Source organism: Pelodiscus sinensis, chromosome 3 (genome assembly GCF_052426305.1).
Source record: "Pelodiscus sinensis isolate ZL-2025 chromosome 3, ASM5242630v1, whole genome shotgun sequence".
Lineage (NCBI taxonomy): Eukaryota > Metazoa > Chordata > Testudines > Trionychidae > Pelodiscus > Pelodiscus sinensis.
The window spans coordinates 91,778,957-91,804,500 of NC_143054.1; the positions used below are offsets into that span (position 1 = coordinate 91,778,957).

Below are 25,544 nucleotides of genomic sequence, written 5' to 3' on the forward strand. Positions count from 1 at the left end.
TTTAAGTTTCTAGACAGCATTTGTCAAGAGCAGGAGACCTAAAAGGCAGCACAGTCTATTAGATTAAACATGGGATGGGGAGCCAGGAACTCCTGACCTGTAATAGGGCTGTGCCCTGACATGCAGTTTTACCAAGAGAAAATCAGTTAGGATCTATTCTAATGCCTTTTTTTCGTGATGAGTGTTGTTTTGCTCCAGGAGCAGGCTCACTGATTTCATTGGGATTCCTGGGAAAACAAGGTAATACACCCAGTGAGTAAGAATCACACCCTTAATCTCTGTGGTTCAGTTTGTGTCTGTGGAATGGAGATGGCACTTCCGTGATGCCATGGCAGTAGGAGCATTAGGAAAGCTTAATGAAGTGTTGAAGATGAATTAATGTTTTTACAGCGTTCTTAAAGCTTTACAGAGATGTGTATTACAAAAAAAGACCTGTTGCATTTTTAGCAAAAACAAGAAAAAGAAATGTAGACCATTACAATCACTTCGAAGTATCTGAAGTATGTGTTACAGATTTTCTAAGTGCACTATCAGGGGTTTGTCCTTCAGACTTGTAGCGAGGTGGCTGCTTACTGAGCCAGCCCCTTGTGGCCAGGGGTCACTTTTAAGGCACCCTGCGCCTGTTAATCCCCTATTTATGGGCTTGTTTAAACACTTCTCCCCCTCTCCTCTGCAAGTCTCTCTTCTGTCCCTAACAGCATCCTTACCCAGGATTAATTTAATAATAGAAAGGGTACAAACAATCCTCAGTGTCCTTAATAGCATAATTGTTCAAACAAACAATGGACCAGTGTGTCTCCAAAATAAAGTTCATAGTGATGACATACAGGTTCATATTCAGTCCTTGTTTTTCTTTGAGACACAGCTTTGCTCTACACTGGTCCACTCTACCCAAATCTGCCAGGTCTGGACCTTTCTGGTTGGAGCTCTAGTCCTGGCTTTCTTCTCTTGTGTTTCCCCTTGTCGTAAAGGAGCAGACAGTTTATATATTGCCCTCTTCCAGAGCGCTGCTCCCAATGGACTGAAAGAGAAGGCAAAGCCTACTCTACCCTTCTGATCCCAAAGAATTCCCTGTGTTTTACCAAACAATAGGTAGTGGAAGTGAAACAACTACAGGGGCAAACTTAACATCGATAGCAAGAGCTGAGACATAACCTTGAGTATTTACAACCTAGTTCCCTGAAATGAGGAGAGAAGTCTATTGCGTAGGGCACTACCAATAACCCATATCTTTCTGGAAAATACATTTGGACTTTTAGATTCTACTTGGGCATTCAGCCATGGATAAAAGGAAGAATCTTGGCTACATACATTGTTTTAAGACACATCCAGCCTTCAGTTCCTTCAGCCCCTAGCCTCTCTGGAGAGCCAGGCCATTTCCTGGGTCTTTTTAAAATTCAGCATTATAGTTTAAGGTCTTTTAGCCCCCTCTACTCTTAAAAGGTTCATTAAAACCCCACTATAAGATGAAACAAAGGAAAGGGATTAACAGCATCATATGTTGTAGGAAATGTACAGAAAATCTTTTAGCCAACAAAATAATAAAAAGAAAAAGCACTTCAGCATCATATTAAATTATTTAAAGTGATTACTATAATATTGCACTTGACTATTTAGTGTCTTACTGATAAGAAACCTTTCTCAAATAGTTTAAAAAAAGTTTGCCTTAGGATCAAGATAAACTTTTAATAGCTACATCTTGAAGAAGTTACCATATAAACTTTTCCAACAGCTACCACATGTACACTATTGTAGAATTTCATGAAGTTATTTGTGTAAAGGGTGAACTCCTGATCTCTACATTATGTACTTACTCTATATAGCTCCATATGGCATACGAGAAGCTACTAGAAGAACTGGTTCACCAAAAGAAATCGTTAAAGCAATGGAAAGAGGGTAGGTAAGCCTTTTATTCATTGTAAATATCAATGTGTTAGTGGAAAGTTAACCACAGTTTTAGATACTTCATTACTATCATTTAAGCAAACAATTTAAAAAAGCACTACCTTCTCTACATAGCTTGCAGAAGTCACTTTCACTGCCTGCCTTCCTAAAATTCTCCTCTTTCCTACTCATAGCGTTGGCCATGTACATTTTCTAGCTTCTGAGTTCCAAACTCCCTCTCTTACATGTACAAAAATAGCTTCACATCCCCATCCTTATCAGTCATTGAACAGCTCTATTAATCCGGTCGATGTTCCATCATCCAGTCCAAAATTTGTTACCTTTGTTTTAAACCTCTTTGTTCACCATGTCCATGTCTTTTAATTTCCCTTTCCTTGCTCTTTGTGCTCACCTACAATAAATGTCTTCTGTCTTGTCTTCATTATTGATATGACAATGTTTTCTGCTGCTTGACTTTGATTTTCTGCTACTATCAGATCTCATCTCAAAATCTCATCCTCCTTTGAAAGACAACTCTTATGAAAGACACTATACAAATTGTATTTCAAAAGCAATTTTAGTTGAGTAGTTGGGTTTTTTAATATTAGGAGTGGAATTTGCTAAGCTCCTGTGAAACAGTTTGGGTGCAGCTTTCTCATTAATTTTAGTGGGACTTGGCCATCTAAGACTTTTACCTGGCTTTGCAAGTCTCAAACTGTTGCTCAAAAATTTAAATTGTCGATATTACTTTTTTTAGTGTTTTTTTTTTTTTAATATTGTTTAGCACAGAAAACCACATCTCCACTTCCTCCAACTATCATCTGAGTGATATCTTTTTTGACCTATTAAACTTTGCGGCAGAGTATCTCGTGATGGGAGGAAGATTGGTGTACTGGCTACCAGTTTACAAACCTGAGTATGTATTCTTCTAAATGCCCAGATATGAGTGTGTAGTAGATGAAAATTAATACTGTAACTTAGCCATAATTTCTTGCAGGGTAAGAGATCTCTAGAACTTCCCACTGCAGTTTAAGAGGGACTCCTACAATTTCCATATGTTGAAACTGGGTAGGTGAGGGAGAACGGAGTTTGGAAACATTTTTGGAAGTAGAGAGAACCATGTGCTGCCAGTTAGAAATCAAAACTTTATTTTTGCAAAAATCTATGCTGCTATTAAAGGATTGGTATGTGACTGGAAAACCAGAATATTGGAATCCAGGTACATTTCAATGCTAAATTCACACCCCTTTAAGAACAGGCAACATTAGTTTGCCTTTTTATTGGGGATTGGCCTGCTAGAGAGAAATTCTGGACACTGAAATTTTCCAGAAGAGCAGGTGATTAGGAGTTATGAATTCTGTGTTCTGTTGTAACTGTGCCACTGACTTGCCTTGGGCAAATCAACTTCTCACTCCCTCAGTTTCCCCATGTGTAAAATGGTGCTGACTACTTATTGTTATGAATGTTTTGTTTGTAGTGCAAATTGAAAATTGCAGATGAAATGCACTACAGAAATGTGAAGCATTAATATATTAACACACGGTGTTCAGTTCTTATCCTCTGTGCTTGTTCTTACTAAAAAAAACTTGATAGCAAATTTGTGGGTCAAAGAGAAACTAGTGACTAATCTGCTGAGTTGTCAGGTGTTCACCAATATCTCCCTTCCTATTCATCTGTAACTCATGGTTCCCATATGTCCTCTTCTTTTAAATTAAAAACAAAACTGGGTAAAATGGATTTTTGTTAAAGTAATTGCTTCTATACTTCATTTGGCAACATTCTGGGATTGACCCAATGGACTAATCATTCCCTGTAGAAAGAACTGTCTTCATTAATGCTAAAAAGACAGGAAAGTGTTTTAGCAGAGTGAATTATTAGGCCTGAATTATTTTGATCCCTTTGCTGTTAAGCTTTAATACAGGTATGAAGAGAAACTTTAATAGAAGTAGTGGCAGAGTGCCTACCTTTGTAAGTGTTAAGAATTCTTTGGCCTTCTTCTGTCAGGCATTTCCTGATTTTTTCCTATTGTCAGGCATTACCAAATATCAAGCAATAGGAGGTGCCTTGGGAGAGTTGTTTGAGATACTTTTGTGATTTGACACATCTGAAATGATGAACAGAATCAGTTGATTTACTTGATAGGACTTATGATGTATCATCTTGATTCTATAAGAACTCACTTCTAGGTTTTTTATTTCTAGTAACAAATTTCAAGATCTTCTTCCTCACCTATGCTTTTCTGCTGTTGCAGATGATTGCTTAACATTGCAGTCTATTATGGGACATGCTTCGGGTCTGTCTTTAGCTTTCTATTATCCATATTTTATGGACTGGTTTGTTCAGAATCACAAAGTGCTCCACCCTGGCAGCATGTGGCAGATGCTCTGGTGGTGGTTGGTTTGATGTCTGTTGGGACATAAAACTGAAGTTTGGTTGGGTACAAAAATGAAAATGGAAACATAAAGATTGTAATAGTGCTTTTGAATGAAGACCTGGTAATATTTGTTGCACCCAAGAAATGGCTAAAGATTATAGGGCACTTTCAGTTGTTATGTGTGTTTCAGATCACATTATGTGCAGCAAAGATCTCAGCAACTGGGTAACTAAGAGGAAGTGTGGGGAAAAACAATAATAGAGTCTGCTCTTCCAGCTATAGCTATAGGCGGCAGTAGCTGGTGGTAGGAACAGATTTACATTTTTTTTTTGTTTTCCCTACAACTTATTTGCTTTTTGATACATGTTCAGAAATGCCTCTGTGTCATAGGTAAAATACAGAGCATCTTCCTTTTGCCTCAAGTGCTTCTTGTCGTTTAAGGGATGAGTAGGGGTTTAATTTTTTAAAGACTAACTCAACTGCATGATGAAAATTCCTCACATTCACACTTTCTTTAATTATATATTTATAGGCTGTTAATTGAGTCAGACATATTCTCTTCCTACTCCGTGAATGTCTTTAAAACCTAATTTAGCTTTTAGCATTTTGAAAAATAGGTGGGAGAGTGGGTGGAAAATGCCATCTAGGGGTTGTGCATTTTTGAAAATTAATCTTCTTTGTATGGCTAATGCAGTTTTTCTGCAAGATAGGAGTTACTTAAAATACTGTAGATGCTTACTCTTTACTCATCAGTACAGAGGTTTTAATTGAATTAATTTTGGTAAATTTTGTCATCAAGCCAGTATTATTGCCCTCTGTCAAAGGGCTATCAAAACAGATTTTCTTCTTTAAAATGTCTTTCCCCATCTGACAAAGGAAGTCCAATACATTGCAGTCTATTTATAACACCAGCCTCTGAATCCAAAAGATTTCACTGGCTTTTAAAGAGGTTGTGTTGTAGGACAGATTGAAGACCAAGTATAGAGGTTGAACCTCTCTCAACCGAGACTTCCTGGTCCTTGCTGGACCACAGATATTGCTGGATCAGAGAGACCCAGTGGAGGACCAAAGTTGTGCGGGGGCTGGGAACCCAGCCAGGCTGGCTGCAGGGAGGCCAGCAACTGGGAGCCCTGCCGCGGGAGTCCAGCTGGGCAATTGAAATGCCAGTGGACTTCGCCAGGGGGCCAGGAACTCTGGTGGAGGGACCGCGGGGCTGCTGTAGCAGGGCTGGCAGGGCATGAGCTCTGCAGTGAGGCTGGTGATGCTCCAATTGGGCTGGCTGGGTCAGGAGCTGAGCAGCAGTCTGCCACGAGGGGTGAGAGGTGGGAGTCCTGGAGATGGGACTGTGGGTTGGCAAGGCTGGTGTTGCTGCAGCAGGGCTGGTGGGATTGGGAGCACTGGTGGTGGGGCAGTAGTTTGCCGTGGTGAGGCTGAGTGCCTGTAATAATGGATGTTAAAACAGATCCAACCTGTAATAATCTTCCATGGGGGCATGTTAGTAAATAATGACCACTCAAATCAATAGATTATTATTGGACACTTGTAAAATACTTTTAAAAAGCACAGCTCCTGATTGGATGATTGGGGGAATTTTTCCAGCATACTTGACATGGTATAGGCATGTACACCTAGAAGTATATGACTCGGACCTCAAGAGTTCAGTTACCCATTTGTAGAGAGCCCTGTGGGAAATATTCTTTCTGTTCACATCTAGTTCATTTGCACAATTTTTTTTATTTGTGTCCCAGAAGGGTGGAATATATTCTCATGATTTCAGAAAACAAGTGAAAACACTGTTTCTGGAAACTTAGTATGTCTATAAAATGTGTCTAGTGTAAGCTAGTTTGAATAGATCTGTATAAATGTTGTGTTTCAGATGCACATGTTACAGTTCATAGGCTTACAAATTTCTGATTGCTTATTTATTCCAGATACACTGAAGAGATTATACCCCAGCAGCCTTGCCTGAAACTTATTAGTAACTGTGAGCAGATGCTTTCCAGTCACACGTCAAGGCGCTTGATAACCATGGAAAAGGTGAAAGAATTTGAGGTAAATGGTTCTGCGAATGGCAGCTGTTAAATGTGAAAGGTTTGCTCTATTTGAACTGCAAAAGGGAATTTATTGTATTATAACCACCAGATTGGTATTCCATACTCGATTGTCAATTCTGCTATTGTTGATATGTTTTTATGTTGAACTAGGGGCTTTGAAGAATGCCACATCTTAAAGACTAAACACAAGCTTGCTGCTCACTTAGTCTGCAATGATTTAAGGTAGTTTGCGGGATTTCTTACATTTTTTATACATTTTTCATCCAGGGCAAACTGGTTTCCTACAGGTGAGGGCAGGATCTTTGAGGGTAAGTTATTTTTTTCAGAGGTGATGACTTCATACATTTCCTATTGACTTTAGTGGGGATTGAGAATGCTTATCTCTGAAAAAATCTGGCCCTAAGTCACTTTTTTACCCACACCCCCAACCAGTCTGGAAGTATAATATTAGGAAAGAGATATTTAAACATGGGAGGAAAGCTAAGTCAGGTTAATGGGATATTATTCATAGCGGAAACGTGTAGGAGCTGAGCAAGCACTTCTAGTATTTTCTCAATTAGATGTAAAAAACCCAGCCCAGTATTGGAGGCAGCAGTAAAAGGTGGGAGCCGGTCCACAATGGGGAGCCAGTTTAAAAACTGGCTTCCTGCACAGACTGGTTCCCACATGCCACTCCATGCTGTTGCCACTGATACTGCGCAGCAGCGTGGGGTGGCAGCAGCTCCTGTCCATGGGGGATATAGAGGCAGCAAGGAAGGGGGAGGGGGAGTGTGTGTCGTCGACAAGATTAATCCATATACCTGGACTTACTGGCTAATCATGTAACTATCTACATGTAGACACATTGACATCCCTAGTGGAGATGGCGCTGAGCTTGGCTTAAGGTGCATCGACTCCAGCTACGTGATTTACATAGCTGGAATTGTGTACCTTAAGCCAACCTTCCAGGTGTAGACTAGACCTGGCCTTAGTAATAAAAACAATTCCAGTTGTTTATCTCATTAAGTTCAACAGAAATTCCTTTTTACAGATAAAAAACACGAGTAGTCCAGGAGCACCAGACTTTTTTTTTTTTTTTAAATTACAGACTGACATGGTTACTTCTCTGAGAATTTTACTGATAATAGATTTTATTTTTTATAAATGTGCAATAATGTACACACACAGAGCAGATCGGACAAAGACTTTACAAAAATATACTCCAGTATGACGCCCAATGGGCAGTACATTTTAAAAGGGAACATTTTGAGCCTTAATTGGACCAATATGCCTGATGATTACTTCGCTCCCTTCCCCCAAATAAATGGGCATGGCTCTGTTGAAGGTAGGTCAATAATAGCCAGTTAATAAGTTATGAATCTGTATGAAACAAAAACCGAGCAGGTGGCAGAACAAGAAGGAAAGCAAGTGACAGAAGAAGTAGTAAAATTTGATGGATATGAGGTGAGTTTTCTCTGCCCTTGATAAGGATCTAAAACCATTCTAAAGGGGGTTTACAGCATGAATAAATGTTGTTAGTGCAAACTTTTTCACACAGGGTGATATGAGTCTGTCCTCATCAAGGCTGATGAGGCAGAGTTTTGGTTTGGCATCTGTGCAAAAGTACCATAGTATGTCTGATGGTGAAGTATATGAATGACTGCTTCTTCAACAGATACACCACAGACTTAATAGATTCTGTATAGTCTGGTTGAACCAGTTTTATTGGATACCAGTCTTTTGTTTTAGGTTAGCTGTAGTTTGACTTAAGTTGAAGCGTACTTGATGTTGCACTAGTTAGTTTCCAAGTTTCATAAGCAATCTGTTTACATAATGTGGGGGAGGAGGAAACAAAAGTCAGTTTTATAGTGCATGCTTTGTATTTTTCTAGTTCCAAAGTAGCATCAGATGGAAACTATGTAACTACAAATTAATATGGGACATAACAATTTCCAGCATTATTACAGGAAGTATTCTATGCTCCGTATCTATTTAAAAGATTGTTTTGTTTTTAAATTCTTTTTGCATTTAATTTGGGGGAGGTGTTGTGGCTGTTCTACATTTTTTTTCTAAAACAGGGTAGCTTCTAATTTTGTAGGGCTTGTTGAGTCACCCTGTAAAATACTTTGGGACATATACTCAATTCCACTTTCTGTTTGAATACTATTCTGTGTAAAGTAATTTATATCTGTTTTGATAAAGGCTTGAGAACAAGAACAGTCAATCTGTACTCTTGACAAAATATTGACAAATCTGTAGAGTTTTACAGGACAGGCGCTGTTGACCACACTTGAGTAATGTGCCTATGAATTGTGTGTTAAAATGGGAAGAAGAGCTAGACTGAACAAATGACTGCCCATGAAAAGACTTAGGAGCAAAGTGTTAACAGATTTGCAAAGCTGAAGGTTTCCAGCACATGATCACTCTAGACATCTTTATTGATGTTGAGGTTTTTTTCTACTATATTTTGCAGCATCAGTTGCTAGATGTGACCATGTTGTCTTGTTTGAACTACTTGCTGATGTTTATAGCTGTCTAAAATTTGTAGAAGGGTTTCTACAGCTACTGTCCAGTTCCAGATGTAGAACACTGGGAAGCTGTGATAAAGGTAGGAGGATTTTTTAAAACAAAAACCAGACATGAGTAATTACCCTGAGGCTGAACTGAGGCCCACTAGTTTCAACATAAGCCTATTCATTACATTTGATATCTGCACATATTTTAAATTAAACACAACTCTGTTTATAAACTTTAGTTCTTTTCCCTCCTCCCTTGCCTATTTTATTATGCTAGAAATATATTGCACCATTTTTACATTATTCTGTATAAGCAAAACTAATGAGAAATTGCATGATGAAGAAAGTTGTAAACACTCGGGTGGCTTTCACTTTGACATGAGCCTTGCTGGCTTTCATTTATTGTAGGATGCATCATAACCCACATGAGGATAAATGCTTATGTAAAACATTAGTTTAGCTAAAAATTGGTGCCTTTGAGGCCCAGATAAATCATGGTCGATACCAATGGTGTAGAAGGAATCATCAGAGAATGATAGTAGGCTAACGGATGGTGTAAATCTGACTCTTAGACCATATCTACACTTCGAGATTAGATCAAATTTATTATTTTTCTGCTCGATTTTGTTAAGTCGAAGGTGCCTGTCCCCACTTTACAAAAGAATCTGACGCTATTCAAAATAGGTCAAAATAGCATGTCCCCAGTTGGGAGCCTTCTGTCGACTTTGAGAGCGATGCACTGTTGGAGGCTATCCCACTGTGCTTGTGTCCATTTGCATTCTGGGTTAAGCTTCCGGTGGGCACAAGGACCAAAATTGTACAGTGTGTGGTTCTAGGTACATGTTGTCAGAATCCCATAATGCACTCATCTACTCACGCCACTTGTGCTTTATTGTAATGGCAAACATTCTTTTCATGCCCTTTCTTTACCTGTCTGCCCATGCAGACACCATAGCATCATGAGCATAGACCCCATACTGGAGCATGCTGCACAGCAAAGCATTATGATAATGATGGTAAGCATTTTGTGTTTTATGCTGGAGTATACCCAGAGGATATCAAGGATCTACCGGAACAAGGATGAATTGCAGGAGGTGAAGAACATGCTCCTATGCAAAGCACTTGAGTTGAGTAACTTGCAAATGTTTGATGCTCTGGACACAGAATGCAGGTTCTATTGCTGTTAGACACGGCTGGTGGGACTGCATTATAATGCAGGTATGGGATTATCAGTGACTACAAAACTTTTGTATGTGCAAGTCCATTTTCATGGAACTTTACAAATTGCTTTCCCCCACCCAGAAGTACAAGAAAACAGAATGAGACCTACTCTGACAGTGAAGAAGTGCATGGCAATTGCCCTCTGGAAGCTTGCAATGCCAGGCTGCTAACGGTCTTTTGGAAATCAGTTTGGAGTGGTAAAATCTACAGTGGGGCTGTTGTGATCTAAGTGGCCAAAGCAATCAATATCCTCCTACTGCGGAAGGTAGTGACTCTTGGAAACATGTATAACATAGGGCAGGGCTTTGCTGAGCTGGGGTTCCCCAAGTGTGGTGGGTGATAGGGAAGCGTGTTTCATCTATCTTGGACCCAACCATCTTACCAAGGAGTACATAAACGGCAAAGGATATTTCTCAATGGTGCAGCAGGCCCTGATGGATCACAAGGGCCATTTCACTGCTATAAAAGTGGGATGGTCTGGAAAGATGCATGATGTGTGCATCTTTAGGAACTCCTGTCTGGTCACTAATCTGCAATCTGGAACTTTTTTCCCAGACCAGAAAATTAAAATTGGGGGCATTGAAATGCCAATAGTGATCCTAGGAGACCCAGCCTATTCCTTGCTCTCATGGCTCATGAAACCATATACGGGCAGCCTGGAGCACAGTAAGCAGCTGTTCAACTATGGACTGAGCAAGTGCAGAATGGTACTTTTGGACGTTTAAAAGGAAGGTTCTGCAGTCTACTGACTAGGTTAGTAAAAGCAACATTCCATTGTGGTGGCAACCTGCTCTGTGCTCCATGCTATTTGTGAACGCAAGGGGGAAGTTTATATGGTAGGATGGGGGAGGGGGAAAGAGGCAGAGGGCCTAGTCACAAATTATAAGCAGACATACACCAGGGCCATTACAAGAGCTCAATGAGGGGCAATGATAATCACAGACGCATTGTAAGATGGCTTTATGAATGGTCAGATTTGAGAGTTATGCATGTTGCTCTTAACGAGGTGTCTCAGCATTCAGTGTGCTTGCCTCTTCATCCTGTCATAGAATCATAGAGCTGGAAGAGACCTCAAGAGGTCATCGAGTCCAGCCTGTCCAAAGCAGGACCAAACACAACTAAATCAACCCAGCCAGGGCTTTGTCAAGCTGAGACTTAAAAACCTCTAGGGATGGAGATTCCACCAGCTTGCTAGGTAACCCATTCCAGTACTTCCAAACAGGATGGAGAGAGGCTGTTCTCAGTAGTGACAGATGGCAGAACAAGGAGCAATGGTCTCAGGTTGTGATGGAAGAGGTTCAGGTTGGATATTAGGAAAAACTATTTTACTAGGAGGGTAGTGAAGCACTGGAATGGGTTACCTAGGGAAGTAGTGGAGTCTCCATCCCTAGAAGTGTTTGTCTTGGCTTGACAAAGGCCTGTCCGTGTTGATTTAGTTGGGATTGGTCCTGCCTAGTGCAGGGGGCTGGACTTGATGACCTTTTGAGGTCTCTTCCAGCTCTGTGGTTCTATGATTCTATGACTTCACCAATCTCCTAGTGAAATAGTTTTTTTTTCTAATATCCAACCTAGACCTCTCCCACTGTAACTTGAGCCCATCGCTCCTTGTTCTGCCATCTGTCACTACTGAGAACAGCCTTTCTCCATCCTCTTTGGAACCTCCCTTCAGGAAGTTGAAGGCTGCTATCAAATCCCCCCTCACTCTTCTCTTCTGCAGGCTAAACAAACCCAAATCCCTCAGTCTCTCCTCCTAGATCATGTGCTTCAGCCCCCTAATCATTTTGATTGCCCTCCCCTGGACCCTTTCCAATGCATCCACATCCTTTTTATAGTGGGGGGCCCAGAATTGGACGCAATATTCCAGATGTGGCCTCACCAGGGCCGAATAAAGTGGAATAATCACTTCTCTTGACTACTTGATTAAATCCCTGCATTTTAACATCCCTAGTCCCTGACCTGTTGCTTTGTTTAGCAGGAAGCAGGGAAAGAAAAGGCACAGTATTTGGAATCTGCAACTAACAGTTCACTGGTACAAGGGGATTTTATGCCAACTCTTTAATTGTGTGAAATCTGCTGTGCTGCAGATTCCATTCACTTTTGTGACTGTTGCACCCACTGTTGGGTATATATGAAGAAAGAGCCTCTTAGAAAGTTGGCAGCGATCTTTTTGCACGATTAGAGGTTGTATAGACCTGCTGATTTTAGCCATTATTCAAAAGCATATTTTAGTTAACCATTATATTCTGGCCATTGTAATTGCCTAACATTCAGCAAAAATATTAGTGAGAGAATTGTTTCCGGAAGATCTTGCATTCAGAATATTACGACCGTTCAGATTTTACCCATTCAGCTTGTCATTAGATAAGTGATTGTCACATTGGGACACAACTAACAGGCCAGACTGCAACTAAACAGGGCATGTACCCCAAGTTGGCAGTTTATTCTGTCATAAAATTTCACTAAGCCTGTAACAAATGTGCACTTCCAAATTACTGCACTAATTATTATTAAGCCACGGACAGCTCTCTAGCCCCTTATGCGTCACCCAGACAAACCTGACTTCTGTGGTAAATGATTATTTATTACCAGAAATCATATATAGTTGATTCTTCCAGTTCAAATGAATCACATGTTCACCCCATGTCAGTATGTACTTTAGGGTATCACTGAATAACATGCTTAGGGTTGTCAGGCATCCTGTTTTAGGTGCTGCTAAAAATCTGATTGGCTGCCGTGGGGCAGGCAGCCATTGCTCAGCTCAATGCTGCTCTCAGGAAGCAGTTGGCATGTCCCTCTGGTTCCTAGGTGGAGGGGTAGCAGGAAGGTGAGGCTCTGTGCACTGTCCCAAGTGCTGGCTCTACAGCTCCCATGGGCCAGAAACCAATGAGAGTGGTGGGGATGGCACCTGCATGCAGGGGTAGCGGGTGAAGCCCCCTGTGCCTAGGAGTCAGAGGGACATGCTGGCTGCCTTCTGGGAGTTGCTTGAGGTCAGCATTGCCCAGAGCCCCACCTGAAGCCCCCTCCCATAACTCAAGCCCTGCTGCAGCCCAGAGCCCCTCCTGCACTTAGAACTCCTGGGCCCCAGCTGGAGCTTCCTCCTGTAAGGGGGAGGGATAGCTCAGTGGTTTGAGCATTGGCCTCCTAAACCCAGGGTTGTGAGTCCAATCCTTGCGGAGGCCATTTAGGGATTTGGGGCAAAGATTCATCAGGGATGGTACTTGGTCCTGCTGTGAAGGCAGGGGACTGGACTTGATGACCTTTCAAGGTCCCTTCCAGTTCTAGGAGACAGGCTATCTCCATTATTAAAAAAAAAAAAAAAAAAAAAAGCCAAACCCATCATTCCTAGCTCTACTCTGGAGCCCTCTGCCCCAGCCCAGAGTGCCTTACTGCATCCCGAATCCCTGACCCCACAGCCTGAACCTTCAGGCAGAGTCCCCACTCCTGTACAGGAGAGTTGATTTCAGAGTTTGTAGATCAAGATTATAGCAGTGATGTTAAATCTGTTAGCAAGTTAGCAAGTCTCTCTGAATCAATTGGGGGTCCTGAGTCTTATGTTCAAAGCTTCCCTTTGTTAGAAATCATAGTCCAGAGGAGCAAGTGTAACCACCACCAGGCAAATTTGAACCTGGGACCTATGGTACTGCGTATAGGAGCCTCTACAGCCTCTACCCTCTGAGCTAAAAGCCAGTTGCCTCCTAGCCCATGCTGTAGAGGTCTCTTGGTCTTAACTGTTGCTGTGATCTAGGTACCACTTGCATTCCTCAGTAACCACACTAGAGGCTATGTCTACACTCGCGGCTTCTTGAGCGAGAAATATGCAAATGAGGCTAAGCGTGGAATATCACAGCCTCATTTGCATACCTAATGAGCCACCATTTTTGCAGAAGAGGCTCTTGCGCCAGAAGGAGTTGTCTACACTGCCCCTTCTTGTGCAAGAAAAACCTTCTTGTGCAATGCCGTTATTCCTGAAAATAATCAATGTAGCGGCATTGCGCAAGAGGGTTTTTCTTACGCAAAAAGGGGCAGTTTAGACCGCTTCTTCTAGCGCAAGAGCCTCTTCTGCAAAAATGGCGGCTCATGAGGTATGCAAATGAGGCTTGACGATATTCCACGCTTAGCCTCATTTGCATATTTCTCACACAAGAAGTGTAGACATAGCCTAGGTGTGTGGGTTACAAAAGAAAGAGGCCAGGAGATACCACAGACTCCAGTTTACACACCCCAGTCCATGTGCATGGAATGTTACTGTCTTGGACATGGAGCTAGGGATCACATACTCTAAGACAGGAGTCGGCAACCTACGGCATGTGTGCTACAAATGTCATGTGAGCTGGGAGCTCAGTCCTGCCTCTCCTCCCCGTGCACCCAGGAACCTGTGCCAGTGATCCCTTAACGCATGTGCCTATGCGGTGACACACACAAAATTCTAATCTAAGTCCGCCCACCTCCGTAGCAGCACTCACTTTCCTCCTGTTCTGGAAGGTGAGTGTCATGGCTGCTGCTCCCACTGGGGGGGGGGACGGAGACGGCCTGCGGCCACATTGGGAAATGGCTGCTCAGGTGGCCACTGGCAGTCATGGCCACATTGGGGGCCGGTTGCCACTGGGGCTGAGGTTGCACTGTAGCTGCCTCTGGTGTTTTGGGCGTAGAACATACGGCGGGGGGCTTGCTGCCATGGGGAGGGAGGTTTGAAGCTGCGGGCAGGTGGGTTGCTGCCATGGGGAGGTGTTGAAGCTGCAGTTGGGTGGGTGGGTTGGAGTCAGGAACGACCCCTGCCATTGGGGAGTGGCTGCTCGGGGGGCTGCTCTGGCATGCCATAGGTTGCCGAGCCCTGACTCAGGCTTGTGTGCTGCTTAAAGTATCAAACTATGAGCCTGAGAACTCAGCAAGGCAAAGCAAGACCAAGGATCACGATAAACGGTAAGATCTTCGTCTTAATTTATTTATTAATGAATCTGCTGTAAGTAGGACTATTATTGAGTTTAAAAAGTATCAGCGGCACGCTGACCCGTAAATAGAAGTGAGTAAGTTACATCTTAGCATGCCACTTCTGAAAGGTTGCTGAACCCTGCTCCAAGAGCCATGTAAGTCATTGGGCCTCCATTGTTCATATGCTGGTTACAACATCCGCTGGAGGGGTCCACTGCAAGAGTTGATTTTCTTTAATGGCTCATCAACACATGCGTGGCTTGCTTTATGTAATTCTTTCTTGTGGGTGTTACCAAGGAAAACAACATGTTTGAGATACAGACACATAGCAAAGATTCTTAACTTTATATGCATGTATTATTGTATATGAACAGGACAGCGTTGTTTAACAGATTGTATCTTTTTCAATGATACCTTACAAGTTATACTTTAAAAGATTTATCACAGTTGTGCAATAGTGGTAGTACAATAGTGATAATACCTTAGTGTAGGGGTGGAGAACCTTTTTTGGGTCCCCTCAGCTTCGGGGGCTGGATCCATACAAGTCTGGAGGCCTGAGGTTCTCCACCCCTGTCTTAGTGTAAACACAGTAAATTTTCTTTTTATACAATGTCCAGTACTGGTGTTCTAGGCAAAAATGAAATAGGCAACCTAAATGCACTAACCTGTCTGTTTAGAGTCTTAATAAAATCAATGTTAAAATATGTTTTAAATATTAGTTTCTCAGCCTGAAATCAGGAATGAATGTGATGTTGATCATTCCAATTCTAGCTCTTTCTCACAGAATGATGTCTATTTTGATTGGTAAACTCTCAGATTTGGAACAAAGCAGCGTTAGACTTTTTCCTTTGTGAAGAGAGCAGACTGTAACTTGTGCTTGATCAATAGGTTGACCACTTCCTTTAATCTGTTAAGGTAGGTCTACACTAGCCCCCTACATCAATCTGGGGAGACTAATGAGGGGGACCAGAATTGCAAATCAAGCCCGGGATTTAAATATCCCGCACTTGATTTGCATGTTCCCAGCCCGTCGCCACTTTAGAAATTGACTAGCCCGAAGTAACAGCCCACGTCTACACGCAGCAGTGAAATGGGATTCCGGAATAAAGCTCTAAATCGAATACCACCTAATTCGATTTAGGGCTTTATTCCGGAATCCTGTTTCACTGCCGTGTGTAGATGCGGGCTGTTACTTCGGGCTAGTCAATTTCTAAAATGGCGACCAGCCAGGAACATGCAAATAAAGCACGGGATATTTAAATCCTGGGCTTGATTTGCAATTCCGGTCACCCTCATTAGCCTCCCTAGATCGATCTAGGGGGCTAGTGTAGACGTACCCTTAAGGATCTACCCATATCATCTTTCTCCTACTCACTCTTAGTCTTCTCTGTATTCGAATAGATTTGTTAGCACCTGGAGTTTAATGATGTTGTATTTGTTTTACGTGTTACATTTCCTTAGATACCTCTGATTTTGGTAGCTAGAGCCAACGGAATTTACTGGTAGAGACAAACAATATGCTTGTATACTGGAATATATCTAATTGTATCTAGCAGACTATGGTAGTTGTACACGTACACAAACCAGCATTACAAATCTTAGTTTGGGTCTTTTAAAATACTCATAGTAGGATTTTTGTCAGTGTCATGCGCTCTGAATCCAACGAGACTCCTTGCAATTACAAAATTCCAATTGTGAGGATTACTTTGTAGGATTAAAAGAGTTGCATAATGGGGGTAGCTCCTCTAAATGTGACTATTTTACCATTGTTACAATCTGGTGTTGAAAAATGCTTCATATAAATTTCAGGGCATTTAATATTAATAAAAACCAAAGTCCACTACATCATGGTCACCATATAGTATTGACTAAGGCCAAGTCCACACTTCGGGGGGAGGTCGGCCTAAGGTACGCAATTCCAGCTCTGTAAAAAAGTAGCTGAAGTCGACATACCTTAAGCCATCCTCATACTTTGACACCATCCTCATAGTAGGAGGTTGATGGGAGAAATGCTGCCATGAACTTCCTTTACATCTTGCAAGGAGTAGCAGTATAGGTGCTGATGAGGGTGCCCTCCGTATTTGATTTAGTGGGTCTTTACTAGACCCACTTAATCAAATGTTGGAAGATCGACTGCCACAGAATCAATTTTCCCACAAGTGGAGATGTGGCCTAAAGATTGGAGACTTTATTGTGGTGAGTGTAATGCTGCCTTAGATTATTTGTATATTACCTCTTATGACAAAATTTACTTAAGAAACCCTAATTTCAAAGTTGAGAGAAGGAAATAACCCTCTACTGAAAATTATTAATGAATTAACTTTTAACTTGATGCTTAGTTTCTTTGTTTTAAAGTAAAGTACAATAACAAAGCTCTTACATATATGCAGAAGAAACACTTTACTCGATTTGGTAGTTTTATTGAAATTTTTTTTACTAATTAAAGCATTGCTGAGGAGGGGATGTATGAGAGTAGTCGAGTATACAATTAATTGATAAGCCTACTCACATTCCCCCCTTGCTGCTCTGTAGGCAGCAACAGGAGAATGGTGGGGAGGGAGCAGGAGCTGATGCTGGGGGGAGCTGGGATAAAAGCTGATTCCCCTCCAGTACTGGCTCTGCAGTGCCACCCCTCCTGCACTATTGCCTCTATCAGGGGAGGCTGTGGCGGTCCCAGGCTTGCCATGGACAGAGGCAGCTCCATGGGAGGAGGAACAGCCTCTGTCCACAGGGAACTCGGACCCCCCGCAGACAAGGGATGCTGCCACCCTGTGTTGCTGTCTCTGTATCAGAGGCAGCAGTGCGGGACGGCAGGCAGCCAGTCTGTATAGGGAGTTGGTTTTTAAACTGGCTCTCCTCATGGACTGGCTCCTGCCTGGCACCTCATGTTGCTGCCTCTGGTAGAGGGGCAGCAATGCAGGGTGGCAGGGGGGCTCCCTGGTAGCCAGTGCACTCTTGACCCCACCCCCACAGCCTATAGAATAGTTTAGTAACCAGAAAGAATTCATGCCGTTACTCAAATATTCAATTAACCAATAGCTAGCATCCCTGCTGACAAGCATGATCAATTTAATGGCAGTCTAGCATTTATGGTTAATGTAAAGTAGCCAGCAAATTTATTCCCAAGCAAAGTTGATGTGTTTTAATGTATAATATAAATACTATTTGACAGGCTTTTTGAAACTTAAGCACATATATTTTGAAGAAAATCTCTTGGCCTTAAACACTGGTAAATGGTTAAAATGAGATTTATTTTAATTTGTGTGTGTGTTTATACCAATTTAAGAAACTATATTCTTGGCTAACATATATAATATAATATATTATCGGTCAAAATGTTAACATTATAGCTGAGTTAATACTGCATAAAACAAAACAAAAAAACCCAGCCACTATTCCACCAATATCTGTAATTTTTATATGAATTTACTCTGGCCATTCTTGTGCCTGTTTTGTGTTTGCTTTCCACAAATATTTGTATGATTAAGTGTTACTGGTAGGAACATTTCCAGAAACCAAATTTTAAATTGTTGTCTGAGTATCCATGAGGGAAGTAAGTGCTTGTCCACGTCTCCAGTCAGGGAACAACTGTATGCTGTAGTTTTGATCTGCGCAATTTCAATTAAACAGCAAAGCTCACTTTTCAAATATTTGGTATCAAATAATGATGGTAAACTACTCAAAATTGATGCACAGAATGAAAAAGGGCAAGAAGGTTTGAATAATGAGAACACTTGAAATGATCGAATATTCGTGGAGCAGAAAAGCTAATTCAGATCACATTCATTGCACATTATTTTTAATTCCATTTAATATTGAAATTTGGACAAGAATATCAACATTCCTGTAAATTCTTATTGAAACCTGAGCTATCTTTGGACTACTTTAAAAACAAAAAACAACAAAAAACCCAACCCCTCAGAATGACTTTTAGTTTGTTGAGTATTTACTTTCTTTTGCATTTTTTGAATGATCTTTGGGACAAATCATGACAATACATGCTTAAAACTAATCTCTGTAATTTAATGCCATACAGGACAAAGACCTATATTCTCACTTGTTGGATTATCAGTATTTGCTGTACAAGGGTCACAATTCCTTTCGTGAGAAGTATTTCAGTGGTGTGACAAAGAGGATTGCCAAGGAAGAAAAAGACAACCAGAAGTAAAAAACAAAAAACAAAATAAACAGATTAAAAATGAGGAAACTATGAAGATTGTATTTCTCTGTAAAGACATCTGGATGCTTCAGAAAACAAATACTGTTTTTAATTTTCAAAAAATCACAATGAAAACCACAACACAGGTTAAAAACAGTTCTTTTTAATTAGCTTTGTTTATAGCAGATTTATTGTACAAGTTTTCTGAGCCTTATTTAATTTATATTTGTACTTTCAAGTACTAATGATGATTGACTAAAACCATTATTATTATTCTTTTACTATTAACTTTTACAGGAAATAGTAGTATTGTTTGGCTTCTTAAACTGTGAACATCTGGATGCTTTAGAAACACGTAATGGTGATCAAGGATTGCTTATTAGGAAGATTGCTTTCATTTGTTTTATTTTTTTGTAACTGATACACAATAAAAACCAACAAAGCTTGTTGTGAGTTTTTAAAATTGTGTTGCATGCAATGGATTTTCATGTGAATTCTTACTGCCATATACTAGTCCAGCTATGTTTAAAAAAAGAAAAAATAAACCACAAAAACCCTCTAGGAGCTAAGAACCTGAGGACCTGACAAGGTTTGGAGAAGCTACTAAACCCCGTAAAGCCTATCTCCATCTGATGCTCATCTGCACCTTGGATTTGCAGTTACATTCCTAAATTTTGACTGCTGGTCAAGCCAACTGTCTGCAATTTTTTATACGGAAGCTAACTGATGGTTAAAGCAGTAATAAAAACAAAAGATAATGGCTTTTTAATTCATTGTCTGATCAGCTTTTTGAAATGTAGTATTTCTTAAATGGGGGAGGGACACTTTGCTGAAACTATACTGTGACCTATTAATTGAGGATATTAATGACTTCACATTAACGCATGTAAATATACTGTAGCAGGGCACTGGTGAATCTATTTGTTCCAGCTTGATAGAGCCCCATATCTTAATTTACTGTAGGTTATTGTGATCATATCACATAGTCTTTGTATAGTGGTTACCTCTGAAAAGCCAGTGATACCTAGTAGGCATCTGCAGCTCTTTGGTTCATTGATTTTATTTCACCTACCCATGTATTTATGACTCTTTGGGCACGGCAACACTAAAGAGTTTACAGTAGTGCAGCTGCACCAAATCAACTGCATTGCTGTGAGCTGTGTAATGTAGCTTTAACAGCATTCTCTTGTCAGCCTAACTACTCTAGCCCCTTGTGAGCAGCAGTAGCTCTCCTGCTGATATAGCACTTTCTGCCCAAATGAAATGAAACTTTGGGGAGAAAATTCACTTTGGTTTGGACCAAACGTCTAGAATTATCAAGGAACTTTGCAAAATAAAGGATTGGGTAATGGTCCTATTGCCCCTGGGAAATGTTACATGCAAGGAAGCTTGTCCTATGGGTTTGGAAACTGAATGAAGGAAAAATAAAGCAAAGCTGCAGGGAAATATTCCCTCTTTTTGGCTGATTGAACTCTGAAGGACCAGAGACTGTAAAATGAAGCCAGAGATACCCAGGGACACCTCCAGATCCACCTGAAAGGCTGTTTTAATTAGCATGACGACCATTCTTTCACTGTTAGGATTTAGATGGTAACTAATTTGTGCGTCTACACTTGTTCCTTTCCTTGTTAATAAACCTTTAGCTAGTTACAGGCTTGGCTATAGGCATCGTCTTTGTAACATCAAAGGTTCAAGTTGATCTGGGATGAGTGACTGGTCTCTTGGAACTAGAAGTAACCTAGATGTGGTGTGATTTTTGGTGTAACTGACCATTTATTGCTAAATACAATTTGTCTAGGTGGCAGGATAGACTGGAGAGTCTAAGGGGTCTGTCTGTGGTAGGAGTGGGGAACATTTTTTGGGTTGGGGACAAGAAAATCACTCAGGTACCACAATGAGAAGCAAAAAAACCCCAACCAACAAACAAAAAACCCCTCAAACCAGATTAGGGCAGCATGCAGGCAGATACAGATTAACATGGCTATTCCTCTGATACTTGTCTTAGGCTATGTCTACTCTCGCAGCTTCTTGCGTGAGTAATATGCAAATGAGGCTAAGTGTGGAATATCACCATGCCTCATTTGCATACCTAATGAGCCACCATTTTTTTCAGAAGAGGCTCTTGCGCAAGAAGGAGTGTCTACACTGCCCCCTCTTGCGCAATGCCGTTCTTCCTGAAAAGTAACAGGTGTAATGGCATTGCGCAAGAGGGTTTTTCTTGCGCAAGAAGGGGCAGTGTAGACGCTCCTTCTTGCGGAAGAGCCTCTTCTGAAAAAAAAATGAGGCTCGGTGATATTCCACGCTTATCCTCATTTGCATATTACTCATGCAAGAAGCCGCGACATAGACATAGCCTTAGTGATTCAGGAATTCACATTTGATACTGGCTTGGTAAAATCTAATTCTAGAACATCCCACTGGTTTGGTATGTCTGCCATGTTTTTCTACAGTGTTCTGAAATAGGCACTCATGGTCATGAGCCACTCCAGATAGCATGACACTGATTTTCATTACTGTATGTACCAACCTTACTTACTTAAACATATTTCTGGTTTCCATTAAGAAATATGTATTTTAGTAGGACTGATACCTCACTTCTGCAGGGATGTACCAATAGCAATGTAACAGTGAACCATACCCAGAGGTCCCAAGTTCACTTCCTCCTGCAGGCGGTTACATAAGCACACATCAGTCAATGCTCAGCTGAGGACAAATGAGTAGGAACATCAATCAATCTTTGCTTCAGTATAGCACTTCTGTCCTAGAATAGTTTTTTTCTCTGAGCTATGAATAGGGCAGCTACCCAGTGCTAGGGTAATTGTCCTTAGCAAATTCCTCATAATTTTTCTTGAGATTCATTGCAAACTTGGGGGCCATATGATAATTCTTCAGAAGAGAGTGGAGTTTTTGCTATTGACTTCATTGGGAGCAGGATTAAACCTCTAGATATTAGTACCAAAAGGCATCTGCATTTGTTGCCCTCCCATCATCTTGGATGCATTTGTGAAATAAATATGGTGGATAAATTCAGCACAGGATGCATTCATTCAGCTGTCAAATTACTTCGGGTAGTGGGTTTGAGTAACTACAGATTCTTGGCACAAGGTCTTTGTGTACATGTTCAGAAGCACTGTTACCTTTCTAGTCTTTCCACTTTCACAGAGCTCAGAGGGCAGGTGTAGTGTAGGGAGAGCCGATGATGAAATTTATGGTGCATTAAAGTTGATCATTTTTGATAATTAACACAATGGATCTAGTCTCAGAGGAGTAGCTTTGTTAGTCTGTAACTTCAAAAATGAGTAGTCTGGTGGCACTTAGCCCTGGTCTACACTAGGAAGTTATTTTGAAATAACTCCTTTTTTTTTAAATAACAAGCGGAGCAGCTACACTATCAAGCCCATTATTTCGAAGTAAGGGGCTGGTTATTTTGAAATAATAACTTCTGCTTTCCATGAGGAATAACACTTATTTTGAAATAGTTATTTTGAAATAGTGGTAGTGTGGACCCTTCATTGTTGCTATTTTGAAATAACTACTCCTCAGAGTGATTCAATGTAATTACTCCCTAGGGATCTTAGGGCTCTAAGTAGAGGTAGTATGTCCACATTAAAGGAGCCTGCCTCGTACTAATTTCAACGCTTCCCTGTAGTGTAGACATGTTATTTCGATTTTGTTATTTCAGGAGTTATTTCAAAATAATTTCCTAGTGTAGACATGCCCTGAGAGACTAACAAATATAGTATCACGAGCTTTCATGGGTAAAATCCACTTTCTTAGGTCAGCCATGTCACTTTAAAGGCATTGATAATGATAATGACAATTGATAGTGATAATTTATAATTGTAGGTAGGCTTGGAAAATTAGATTTTTATCAGTAAATGTCAATAAGCATCAATTTTTGCCATAGAGAAACACTGATGAAAAAATATTTCCATTTATGCTAATTAAATCTACAGGTAGGCATAATAAGAAATATGTTGCTTGAAAACTGATGTAAGCCTTTCCCTTTTCCATTGTCTGACTTCTTTCCACAATTTCTCACAACTGTGAAAATAGTATAAATCAGAAAAAGCTGAAAACTCATAATTTTGCACAACTGTGAATATTTAAATTAATAAGATTAGAAAAATGCTTAATTTGCTTTTAGCCAGGATGTTCAGGGATGGTGTTTCTATCTTCTATTTGTCAGAAGCTAGGAATATGCGATGGGATGGGTCACTTGATGATTACCTATTCCGATCATTCCTCTGAAACATCTGGCATTGGCCACAGTTGGAAGACAGGCTACTGACCAATATGGCTATTCTTAAGCATTGCTATTATCTATTGAAATTATTTAAAAAAGGAAATCAAAATCTGCCAAGCCTACTTGTAGGCCAGTTGGGACTATCTGAATGATAGTTCCAGACAGTGGTGGTTGGGTTTTTACCCACTCTAGGAGTTCTGGATGGTTTTTTTATTTCAGAATACCGGTGTTCTGTGAAGCAATCCCAACAAACCACAGTTTGAACTTGATAAACTACTGCGGTTTGCTGCAGGAAGTAGCCTGCCAGATGTGACCCAGGCCTTCCCCACTTTTGAGGGAAGAAAACTGTGGAGAAAAACAACTATTCTTCCTCCCTTTAAAATTTAGAAAATGTCTCCCTTTTAACATTTATATAATCATTTAATAGATTTTGAATCCATTTCATACTAATTATGGGGTAGGCAAAAATATGGAACATTTCTCAATTAAATCTGGATCCTTCAATTTTTATTTAAAAAGAAAACACTTGTGCCAAGAATCTTTATATACTCCCCACTCACTTTTTTGTATTTTCTTATATACTTGACAGAATTAATGACAAAAATCTTTCCAGCTGTGACTTTGCCAAAATCCTGTTCTGAAGTTCCTACTAATTTGGATTAAACTAGATAATTTAAAGCCTCAAACAGCAAATTTGGCAATAGATTTGCTGTGGCCCCACAACATCAACTTCAACTGTTCTTATCTTCAGAGGGAAAAAATAAGCAAAATATAATTTTGTAATCACACAGTTGTTAGCTCTGTTTTTTCCATGGGCTTGGGAATTCCAGCTGCGTGGGGAAAGATCATGGACTACAAAAACAGGGACAGCCTTAATCTTTTCTGCTTAGCTTCCTTTTGCAGGCAGTACCTGTAATTTCCAAAGTGAGGTGCTGGTTTAACATGTGTAATGCTGGAAGGTATTTTGATACCTCATGCCAGGTACGGTGTGTGTGAACACAGATGTTGCATTTTAAAGAGTGATTCTATGCTGAACTTGATTCTCTTGATGTGGCAATTGTGAAGGTTTATGTTTGTGATTTCTTTAAGCCACAGGCTCTTCAGTGGCTGCTGGGTATAGCACTCCCACCAACAATTCCAGGGGCAGCTGATGCTTTGTTGCCTGCTCCCTTACTGTCCAGGTTTTTTGCTCTGGAGTTAGCTGCTGCAAGTGCTTTTACTGTGATGAGTAATTAAGTTTAATTTCTTTCAGTTGGACAGCTCGATCTCTGGAAAGTTGCCTACCTCCTTTTCTCTTCTAAGGGAGCTTTCAGGAAAGCTTTGAAGCTTATTAGGACCCTGCACTCAATGTTTCTATTCAGCATTACTTTTCCATGCAGAGTGTCCTCTATTACTATAAATCCCAGCAAGTCCTGTGATACACCCCTTCCCTATCCTTTTTCTGTCAGAGAGAGGGCTTTTTAGTCCCTGGGTTGGGATGGCATAACATCCTGGTCTGTCCTCAGGCAGATTCCTTCCCTATCTTAGTACACTGTAAGGGGGTTGGAAGGGAGAGACTGCTGTGCTGGGTGCCTGTGTGGGGATTCCCCGCTCTGCAACTGCTCAACACACTGAGAGTACGTCTACACAGCAGGGCTAAAGCTGAATTGAGCTATGCAATTTGATTAAGCTATGCAATTTGAGCTATATAGCTGAAGTCAAAATAGCTTATTTCGGCTTTTGGCACTGTCTACACAACAGGAAGTTGAAGGAAGAGCACTCTTCCCTTGACTTCCCTTACTCCCCGTGAAATGAGGGTTACAGGAGTCAGAGTGAGATGTCCTCCAGCTTGACATTTCGACATTGTTGAAATAATGGCTTGATGTGTAAATGTGCTCTTTGTTATTTCAGAATAATGTCAGTTATTCCGAAATACCACTGCTGTGTAGACGTACCCTGAAGGGTGTTCAGGAAGGTACAAGAGCAGCTCCTTAGAGGTGATCAGGAACTGCAAGCTGCTCAGCCAGAATTCCTGAGTTGCCTAGAGTTCTTTGTGCACAAGGATTAAAAATAAAAATAGCTCACAGATGTGGCAGTTGAGAAATTTGGATACTTGCAAAGGAAATAGCCTGGTGTAAAACCCCTCAGCGTTCCATGTGGAACTGTATAGGATGCTATATCCTTTGTCATCAGGCTTCCACTC

At 40.8% G+C, this 25,544-nt stretch overlaps 1 protein-coding gene across 6 annotated transcripts in view; it reads left to right on the forward strand.

The window, feature by feature from the left end:
* Window positions 1–25,544, forward strand: part of TRMT11 (tRNA methyltransferase 11) — a 51,601-nt gene that overhangs the window by 22,512 nt on the left and 3,545 nt on the right. For 4 of the 6 annotated variants that reach the window (XM_014581727.3, XM_075924114.2, XM_014581728.4 and 1 more), the window contains 4 exons: window positions 1,824–1,896; window positions 2,669–2,800; window positions 6,190–6,310; window positions 18,994–19,562. In XM_014581727.3, the coding sequence (XP_014437213.1) occupies window positions 1,824–1,896; window positions 2,669–2,800; window positions 6,190–6,310; window positions 18,994–19,125 (458 nt within the window). In that variant the 3' untranslated portion in view covers window positions 19,126–19,562. Of the gene's footprint in view, window positions 1–1,823; window positions 1,897–2,668; window positions 2,801–6,189; window positions 6,311–6,579; window positions 6,621–18,993; window positions 19,563–25,544 lie in introns of those variants that run through there. The other 2 variants (XM_075924115.2, XM_025179656.3) reach the window with 2 other exon arrangements.